Genomic DNA, 10689 nt, shown 5'->3' on the forward strand with positions numbered 1-10689 from the left:
AGAGTGTGCAGTGGAAACTGTAAAACCATCAAATCTTGTGGCCCGGCCTGTAATCTCAGCACTCTGAGAGGCTAAGATGGGCAGATCACCTGAGGTCAGGAGTTTGAGACCAGCCTGGCCAACATGGCAAAACCCCATCTCCACTAAAAATACAAAAATTTGCTGAGTGCGGTGGTGTGCACCTATAGTCCCAGCTATCTGGGAGGCTGAGGCAGGAGAATCACTTGGACCCAGGAGGCAGAGATTGCAGTGAGCTGAGATCGTGCCACTCCACTACAGCCTGGGTGACAGCACGAGACTCCATCTCAAAAAATTAAATAAATAAATAAATAAAACCATCAGATCTTGTGAGAACTCCCCCACTATTATGAGAACAGCATGGAGGAAACCACCCCCATGATCCAATCACCTCCCAGCAGGTCCCTCCCTCAACATGTGGGGATTCCAATTCAAGATGAGATTTGGATAGGAAAGCAGAGCCAAACCATATTATTCCGCCCCTGGCTCCTCCCAAATCTCATGTCCTTTCCACATTTCAAAACCAATCATGTCTTCCCAATAGTCCCCCAAAGTCTTAACTCATTTTAGCATTAACTCAAAAGTGCAAGTCCAAAGTCTCATCTGAGACAAGGCAAGTCCCTTCTGCCTATGAGCCTGTAGAATCAAAAGCAAATTAGCTACTTCCAAGATACAATGAGGGTGCAGATACTGGGTAAATGTTCCCATTCCAAGTTAGAGAAACTGGCAAAAACAAAGGAGCTACAGGCCTCATGCAAGTCTGAAATCTAATAGGACAGTCATTAAATATTAAAGCTCCAAAATGATCTCCTTTGACTTCATGTCTCACATCCAGGGTAAACTGATGCAAGGAATGGGCTCCCAAGGCCTTGGGCATCACTGCCCCTGTAGCTCTGCAGGGTACAGCCACTGCAGCTGCTTTCACAGGCTGGCGTTGAGTGCCCGCAGCTTTTCCGGGCATACGGTGCAAGCTGTCGGTGGATCTGTCATTCTGGGGTCTGGAAGATGGTGGCCCTCTTCTCACAGCTTCACTAGGCAGTTCCCCAGTGGGGACTCTATTTCTCCTCCACACTGCCCTAGCAGAGATTCTTCATGAGGGCTCTGCCCCCGCAGCAGACTTCTGCCTGGACATCCAGGCATTTCCATACATCCTCTGAAATCTAGGAAGTTTCCCAAACCTCACCTCTTGTTCTGTGCACCTGCATGCTCAACACCACATGGAAGCTGCCAAAGCTTGGGGCTTGCACCCTCTGAAGCAATGGCCTGAGCTATAACTTGGCCCCTTTTAGCCACAGCTGCAGCTGGAGTGGCTGGGACACAGGACACCATGTCACAAGGCTACACAGAGCAGTGGACCCCTGGGCCCGGCCCATACAACCATCTTTTCCTCCTAGGCCTCTGGGACTGTGATGGGAGGGGCTGCCATGAAGGTCTCTGACATGCCCTGGAGACATTTTCCCCATTGTCTGGGCTATTAACATTCAGCTCCTCATTACTTATGCAAATCTCTGCAGCCAGCTTGAATTCCTCCCCAGAAAAAGGGTTTTTCTTTTCTACCACATGGTCAGGTAGGCTGCAAAATTTCCAAACCTTTATGCTCTGCTTCCCTTTTAAACATAAATTCCAATTTCAAACCATCTCTTTGTGAACGCATATAACTGAACACTTTCAGAATAAGTCTTGAATGCTTTGCTGTGGCTGGGCACAGTGGCTCATGCCTATAATCCCAGCACTTCGGGAGGCCACCGTGGGTGCATCACTTGAGGTCAGGAATTTGGGACCAGCCTGGCCAACATGGTGAAACCTCATCTCTACTAAATTTACAAAAATTAGCCAGCCATGGTGGCATGCACCTGTAGTCCCAGCTACTCGGGAGGCTGAGACACGAGAATCACTTGAACCTTGGGGGCAGAGGTTGCAGTAAGCTGAGATCGTGCCACTGCACTCCAGCCTGGGCATCAGAGTGAGATTCTGCCTCAGGAAAAAAAAAAAAGAAAAAGAAAAAGAATGCTTTGCTGCTTAGAAATTTCTTCTGCCAGATATGCTAAATCATCTCTCTCAAGTTCAAAGTTCTACAGATCTCTAAGGCAGGGGCAAAATGCCACCAGTTTCTTTGCTAAAGCATAGCATGAGTGACCTTTACTCCAGTTCCCAATAAGTTCCTCATCTCCATCTGAGACCACCTCAGCCTGGACTTCATTGTGCATATCATTATCAACATTTTTGTCAAAACCATTCAACAAGTCTCTAGGAAGTTCCAAACTTTCCCACATCTTCCTGTCTTCTTCTGAACCCTCCAAATTGTTCCAACCTCTGCCTGTTACCAGTTCCAATGTCACTTCCACATTTTCAGGTTATCTTTATAGCAGTTCCCCCACTCTTAGTACCAATTCTCTGTATTAGTCTGTTTCCACACTGCTATAAAGATACAACCCGGCCAGGCACGGTGGCTCATGCCTGTAATCCCAGCACTTTGGGAGGCCAAGGCAGGTGGATCACAAGGTCAGGAGTTCGAGACCAGCCTGACCAATATGGTGAAACTCTGTCTCTACTAAAATACAAAAATTAGCCAGGCATTGTGGCGGGCACCTATAATCCCAGCTAATTGGGAGGCTGAGGCAGAAGAATCACTTGAACCCCAGGACGGGGAGGCTGCAGTGTGCCGAGATTGCACCACTGCACTCCAGCCTGGGCGACACAGTGAGACTCCGTCTCAAAAAAAGAAAAAAGATACAACCGGAAATGGGGTAATTTATAAAGTAAAGAAGTTTAACTGACTCATAGTTCCGCCTGGCTAGGGAAGCCTCAGGAGACTTATAATCCTGACAGAAGGCAAAGGGGAAGCAAGGCACATCTTTGCAAGGCAGCAGGAGAGAGAGTGCTCATGCAGGGGAAACCACCACTTTTAAAACCATCAGAACCCATGAGAGCTCCCTCACTGTCAAAAGAATAGCCTGGGGAAAACCACTCCCATTATCCAATCACCCCCAACCAGGTCCCTCCCTTAACATGTGGGGATTACAATTCAAGGTGAGATTTGGGTGGGGACACAGAGCAAAACTACATCAGATAGTTTTGCTGAATACAAGATTCTTGGTTGACAATTTTCTTTCTTTAGCACTTTGAATATGTCATACTACTGCTTTCTGTCATCTGTCGTCTCTGATGAGAGTTGGTTGTTACCCTCATTAAAGTTTCTTTGTATGTGATGAGTTACTTTTCTCTTCTTTCAAAATTTTCTTATCTTTCACTTTCAGCATTTTTACAATAATGTGTTTGGGTGTGGATCTCTTTGCCTTCATCCTACTTGAACATCATTGAGCTTCTTTGATGTACAATGTTTTTCATCAATCTGGGGAATTTTTTAAATCATTATTTCTTCTGATACTTTTTCTGCTCCTCCTCTAGCTCCTCTCTTTACATTCCATGTGTATTAGTGCACTTAATAGTGTCTCACATTTTTCTAAGGCTCTATTCATTTTTCTCTCTTCTTCAGATTGCATAATCTCTATCAAATCTATCTTCAGTTCCTTCAGTCTTTGTTCTTCCAGTTCAAATCCACTGTTAAGCTCCTCCAGTAAATTTTTAATTTCAGTTATTTTAGTTTTTTAGAGACAAGGTCTTGTTATGTTGCTCAGGTTGGTCTTGAACTCCTGGCCTCAAGCAATCCTCCTGCCTGGGATTGCAGGCATAAGCCACCACACCTGGTCTCTTTGAACATATTTATTGTGGCTGTACTGAAGTTTTTGCTAAATCTGACATCTGGGCTTTCTCACAGGCAGTTTCTGATGCCTGCTTTTTGTTTATTTAAGGGTCACACTTTCCTGTTTGTTTGAAGGTCTCATAAATTTTGGTTCAAAACTGGACATTTTAGGTAATAGCAACCATGAATACTGATTCCTCTTTTCCCCATCTCTGGGGCTTGTTTTTGTTTGTTTGCTTGTTTAGTGACATAGCTAGACTGTTTTAGTGAAGTATATTTCCCTTCAAGTGTAAAGACACTGATGCCCCTCCTCAGACAATGTTGCTTTGGTTGTGCCCATAGTCTGTGTGGGTTTAACAGAGTCGTACTGCCTGTCTCCCTTTCTGATCTCTGCAGTCTGCCTTTGTTTATATCATACTCAGCTGTTAAACTCCACCTACCTACTGCTTGCGCTATCGTTTTCAACAATGCCCTGGGGCATAAAATTGCTCCAGTCTTACTCAATTAAATTCAAGCAAAGATAGTTTTTGAGGCCAATCTTTAGGCGCCATATAATTCTAGTTGCCTCTTTCCCTGGTTCAGAGTCTCTGATAAACAAGCTGGCCTATGGTTTAGCTTGTTGCTCTCACAAAGCTACCAGGCTCCTCTTAATTTCTTACTCTCAAAATCTCCATTGTATTCAAGAGTGCCTTTAGACTTGAGCTTTCCCATACTCCGTTTTAGCTAAAGTCAGTTATTTGGGGGAGAGCTTCAAACCCTCTATTCTTCCAGACTATCTCTACTTCCACGCAAAATCTCAGACAGGGCAGTAGACTGGTCTTGGCTTGCCGCTTTCAATGTTGAATCTCCATTTCATGAGGGAGCTGGGGCAAAAGCAACCAGGCCTCAGTATTCTCAGCCTGCTGCAACTGGGATAAAGCTTCTGTCCTATGAATGGGGGCTGAGTGGAAGGAAGTAGACCCTGACCTCTCAGCTGGAGGCTCTCCAGGAACTTGGCCTCAGCAACTTGGAGTTCGAGAAGATGAGAAATGCTGGACACCTGCCCCTCCTGGCAAGGGACTATATCCCTTGACTGAAAGCTGAGGAGAGAGGAGCTGGGAGGATGAGGAGAGAGCAGGTCATGCTCAGGTACCACAGACACTCACTATTATTACCAAGATTTAGTAGATTTTCTTGAATAAATGTATTATTTTTCATTTGCTGCATGCCCTGCAAACAACTTCCAGAGGCCTTAGAAGGCTGGCTTTTAAAATAATTTTCACCAAGTACAGTTGCTTCACTGAGGAATGGATCCCTGGGACTCTTCACACTGGCATTTCTGGAAATGGAACTCCAACTCCACAACTGTTTCTTTTTAAATGTGACAAAATGGTAAGGGCAAGAGAGCTTTTGTAGACATTTAAATGTTTCTTACATTTTATTTTGCAATTTTAAATTTGTCGATCAATTTTTTTAGGGTTCAAACATTTTTAGTAGCCCTTGAAGAGTCTGTGAACACTAGGCACAGTGTCTACAGAGCCTAATCGAAAAATAGCCCAAATGTAGTCAGATGGGGGAACATGTCCAGCCATCCCCACTGGGCACATTCCCACCTGATTAGCAGACACCCTACTCTAATTAGACTCTTCTTTCAGTACCAACAGCTGAGGCATGGACCCTAGACATTTCAGCTGCTAACAACATTGTATAATAATGAGCCATGGGCTGAATTTCTCAGTCTAGTATTTTTCTGGCTGCCTGTTATCAATGCTGACTGTGTCCCAGAAGTAGCAACCTGGGTTACAGATCAGTATCCTAGAGCCTCTGTCACCAAAATAGCCAACAATCCGATCTCCAATTATATAAGGAATGTTTCAAAGGATATTCTTTTCTGCTTCACAGTTAATTGGGTGTAGCCAAACATATGAAGTCATTTTAGAACAATGATAAGATCAAAATGTGAAATAATTACATCTAATATGAGGGGGCAAGGTGGAAAGTGAGCCATGCTGGAAATGCAAAACCTCTATGGGGAGTTACTGACATGGACCATTTTTTAAATTTTATTTATTTATTTATTTATTTATTTTTTGAGACAGAGTCTTGCTCTTTCACCCAGGCTAGAGTGCAGTGGCGCGATCTCAGCTCACCACAACCTCCGCCTCCCGGGTTCAAGCGATTCTCCTGCCTCAGCCTCCCAAGTAGCTGGGATCACAGGCATGCATCACCACGCCTGGCTAATTTTGTATTTTTAGTAGAGACAGGGTTTCTCCATGTTGGTCAGGCTGAACTCCCAACCTCAGGTGATCTGCCTGCCTCAGCCTCCCAAAGTGCTGGGATTACAGGTGTGAGCCACTGCGCCCGGCGACATGGCCCATCTTGATGACTATGGGTTTCTAGTTATTGGAAGCTCCCATGTGAGCCATATATGCCCTGTCTATCAAAATCCTAGAGCAATCTGAGATACATTCATAGATAGTCCATGTTAGTTAGACAGCACCTCCACATATAAATAGCAGTACAGCAAAAGTTGCAGATATTTCAACAACCGAAAAGGGATAGGATGAAGAAAATCAAACAATACTTTTCTGACACTGAAATTCTGTAAACCAATGTGACTCTATGGTCCAGAATCAAGGGGAAAGGATGGTCCTACATGTGTCCTGCATGGATGAAAACACATCTAGACATGTGTTCACATGTGAACTGCATATTTTATAACAGTTCCTGACAAATGGACAAAATCCAAAGAAGGAGGCCCCTAGAGTGAAGCATATCACATGAGGAACACATGAAGGGCTTCATGTTTACTTCCAGTGGGGTTTTGGAGACAAAATAGTTGTCTACAAATATTTTATAGCTGTCCTGAAAAGTGTAAAAACTGCCTGGTACTCAATACTCCAGCTCCATTCCAAAACACAATCAATCATTCATCTATTCAGCAAACATTTATTCTGCATCTCCTTAGAGTGAGGCCCTGTGTTAAGTGGCTATCTAGGGCACATAAGACTCTTCATAAGTAATGAAGAGTCTAGAAGCAGAGCAGGTTAAACAAGCACATGAATAACCCAGTAATCATAATACAGGGGAGAGTATGATGCGCACGATGCGAGCAGAACAAAGCTTACTTTGGAATTCAGAGTCAGGAGTCATCATGTACCACTAGCAAGATCAGAAATGATACCATGAAGGAGATGGCACTGCATTGGGTTTCAAAGGTGTGTACTATTTCTGTAAGGAGAAATATACTAAAGACTTATTCTAGGTGGGGGGTAAAAGTGCAAATACTTAGAGGTGAGAAAAGGGCTGGAAAACATAATGGGACAGAGCCAAAGAACTGAAGAGTTCAAGTTGTCCAACCATAGGTGTAGAAATCTCAACTATTAGGGGATAAAGCTAGAACTTTACAGGCCAAACAGTGAAGAGCTTGTATCTTAGGCTGCAGAGAATGACTAGGTGCAGGTATTATTAAAGGCTTTGGAATATAGAGTGTCGTGTTTGTTTGACTCCTAGTATACATCAGAGGCAGACACAGAGAGACAGGAGGTTTGCACAATGGCTAGTTAAAAGGAAATGAAGTCCTGAAGTAGGATTGAGGCAGGTAGCAGTAGGGATGGACATGAGGAAAGAAAGCTGTGAGATATTTCTGAAACTGAATCAACAGCAGCCAAGACATTTATGGAAATATGGGAGTGGGTGAGGAGAGATGACTCAATTATCAAGTCTAAGGGACATGGAAAGAGCAGAAACCCCTGCTGGAGGAGAAACTGACTCAGGGTCAGAGGAGGCCGAGTGAATATGGAAGACAGTGTGGCTACCCTGGCAAGTGGCTAGGATAGGACCAGGAGAATGTTCTAACCCAAAGCCTTGCTCCAAGCACCTCTCAAACCTTCCCCAACTCATGATCACCTCCTCAGAAGCTACTTGATAAGGAAATACCTGAAAAGAACAGGCAAGCATAGAGCCAATCCACCCTCGAGAAGCTCCACTGGCTACCCAAGATGACCCTCCGTGAAGGCAGAGGCTGTTGCAGGGTTAGAGAAACGCCCGCTCCACCTTGAGGTCCCCCAATAGGGGATATGAAGAGCTACCTTCCGGCCCTGAGCCTGCCACTCACTCCCCCTGAAACCTTAAAAGATGATCCTCTCTCACTTTGGGAGGCCAAGGTGGACGGATCACCCGAGGTCAGGAGTTCGAGACCAACCTGACCAACATGGAGAAACCCGTCTCTACTAAAAATACAAAAAAATTAGCCGGGCGTGGTGGCACATGCCTGTAATCCCAGCTACTCAGGAGGCTGAGGTAGGAGAATCACTTGAACCCGGGAGGCGGAGGTTGCAGTGAGTCAAGATCACGCCATTGCACTCCAGCCTGGGCAATAAGAGCGAAACTCCATTTCAAAAAAAAAAAAGATGATCCTCTCTGAGTCAATTCCTTCATTTGTAAGATAGGGGTAGTAATGAGTACCCCACCCACTTCACAGGTTTTATTAGATTAAGTATGAGGAGACAGAATCTTGCAAAGCACACAAAAGCCAAGGGTCATTAGAAGTTGAGAGCAGAAACTACGACAAATCCCTATGTGTATCCCGCATGGAGCTGTCTATGGAAGGAGGGAAGGAGCAAGGTAGGCAAGAAAATACCATAGCCTGGGCGCCACAGGCAGCTAAGTGTTAGTCAAGGAATACTGCCTGCCAGATTTCAAGAACAGCCTGCTCCAGAGAAATAGGAGGGACCTTTAAAATCATCCAGGTCAACCCCCTTGTTTATCAGATGGGAAGCTTTGCCCTGTGAGAGGCCCAGTAACCTAGCAAAGATCTTTAGTGGCGTGACAGAGGGACCAGGGATATGTCCAATAACTGGAATGTCTGTGCAATCAGTGTACACAGTATTTCTACCCAAATTATCTTACTTATCTTCACAAGCAGGCTTTGAGCTGAGTGGGAAAGTATTATTAAAATTCCTATTTTTCAACCTGAGGTTGAATGACTTGTCCAGGGAAGGATTCAAATCCAGACGGTCATACCCCCAGCCCACTGCTCTTTCTCTATACCACAACTTCATGCCCGTGCTGGGTTTTAGCACAATCATTTCAACTTTCATCATATTGCAGATTCCAAATTCTGTTTCATTACAAGTTCTTTTTCCTCTTATTTCACACTGCCTTCAGCAATATTTCACATTCAACCTTACCTGGTAGGACCCTACTGATCTTTTGTCTGAAAAGTTCAGTGCCCACATTTGGCACCAGAAACATTTTTCTAAACTTGAATTATCAAAACTGGGGCCTTCCCATATAAATCATCTTTACAAAGTATGTCCTCACAAGTGTATCATTTGAGATGTGCATGATTATTACAGCAAACACGTTGGACTAATTGAGGCAACATTTAACATGCAAGTACCAAGAAAGCAGCTTTCACAAATGTGTAGAAAACGAAGGCAAATAGTTTCCGGCTTTATCAATAAAAGCTGATTTGCATTCATGGGAGGACCTCCAAGAACAGTCAGCAACAGAGAAAATGATCCCGATAATTGCAGTCGCCCACATCCAAAGGTTCTGAACCTGAATGTGTGTCTTTATTGAGGGAGGTCCAGGGAAGGCCAAGAGGAAGAAAGCGCTAAGAAAAAACTGACTGGGAACTGTCTCAATGTCCTCTTGCCCTTAGTCTGTGGCGCCTGACGTTCCATCACAACCCTTATTTCAGGAGCAAGCTATGCATGTTTTGCTCCTCTTTTCAACTCAGGGAAGAGGATTAAAATTGCTCAGTCTCCTTGGCTTGCAGAGGTTTCTCGCGGGGATCATCAGGGGTGTGCTGACCCCTCCAGGCAGCACAGTAACAGGCCTAGCGGCCGAGCTGCGCAGGGGCGCTCCCATGTAACCTGCCTATCCCTGCACTTTCTTATAAACAAGCCTTCAGTGGCGTGGCAGTCATTTCTGCTGAAAAGCACTGGCATTCGTTCCTCTTATGCCCTCTCCTTTCTCACTATCCCCAAAACCAGAACATAACTTCCCACCCACCCCACTCCCGTCAGAAGCAGCTAACGGATGGTAACAGCCCAGCAGCCCTCGGTTTGGAGCTCAACGGACTCGGCAACCACCTGGTGAAGGCACCAGCCTCGGCCCCCCGACCCCCACCAGCGGCGCGCCCCAGGGATGCCCCCCGCTGGGCACCGCAGGCAGGACCCAGAGCAGCGAGGCCCAGACGCCGAGCAACCCCCTAGGGAGCGCGCTGCCCCGGGGCAGCGGGTAAGGCCGGGAGCCGGATGAAGGCCAGAGACCATCCTCACCCGCCATTAATAAAACGCAGGAAAAATTAAAGCTTCGTTTACCGACATGAGTGATCACTGTGGCCAGTCGCCGGGTGAGCTCCTGGGGAGGCATCTCTTCTTTTAAGCAAGACAGCATTTCACTGAAAAATCATTCCGTATAAATAAAGCCAAACAAAACTGTTTCTACCGCTGCGGTGGATGATTTTTTAAAGGCATCTCCGCCCGAGGATGCTCTGCCATCGCCCTCTTCCTGGCTCTCCAGGCAAGAAACGAGAGTCCCTCGCAGCCTAGGCCAGCTCTCCCTCGCCACGCCCCGCGGGGGCTCCCGTGACAGACCAAGTCTGGCGCTTTCCCAGCGTCGCAGCTGGACCGAGAGGGGAGCGGCCGCTCTGCAAAAGGAAGCAAGTCGCCAGTCTCGCCGGAACCGCGCCCCGGCTCCTCCCGCCGGGCGAGCGCCGGGGCTTCCAGAATCGCGGTCCCGGCCGCCAGGTTTCCGGCACCGCCTCCAGAGACTGTAGGGTGAGGGATGCTCCGCCAGGTGCAGGGGAGGCGGCAGGTGGCCGCGGCTCCTCCGCGCCGCCCGCCCCACGCCCCAGCGCCCACCACGTCCAGCCCGCGGGTGGCGCCCGGGGCTTTCGGGGAGGCAGGCACGCCCCCAAGCACCGCTCGTTTTGGGGTTGGGAATGCTGCGCACCTTTCCCTGCGGGGAGCCCGCGC

The 10689-nt window shown here is 46.7% G+C and overlaps 1 protein-coding gene across 1 annotated transcript in view; it reads right to left on the reverse strand.

Annotated features, from left to right (window-relative positions):
• The window catches only part of MCF2L2 (MCF.2 cell line derived transforming sequence-like 2), a 247265-nt gene extending 236870 nt beyond the window's left edge, over positions 1-10395 (reverse strand). Inside the window, exon 1 of the mRNA XM_054479976.2 lies at positions 10033-10395. Within this exon, the coding sequence (XP_054335951.1) occupies positions 10033-10108 (76 nt within the window). The 5' untranslated portion in view covers positions 10109-10395. The remainder of the gene's footprint in view (positions 1-10032) is intronic.
• Positions 10396-10689: the final 294 nt, after the last annotated feature.

Source organism: Pongo pygmaeus, chromosome 2 (assembly GCF_028885625.2).
Source record: "Pongo pygmaeus isolate AG05252 chromosome 2, NHGRI_mPonPyg2-v2.0_pri, whole genome shotgun sequence".
NCBI lineage: Eukaryota > Metazoa > Chordata > Mammalia > Primates > Hominidae > Pongo > Pongo pygmaeus.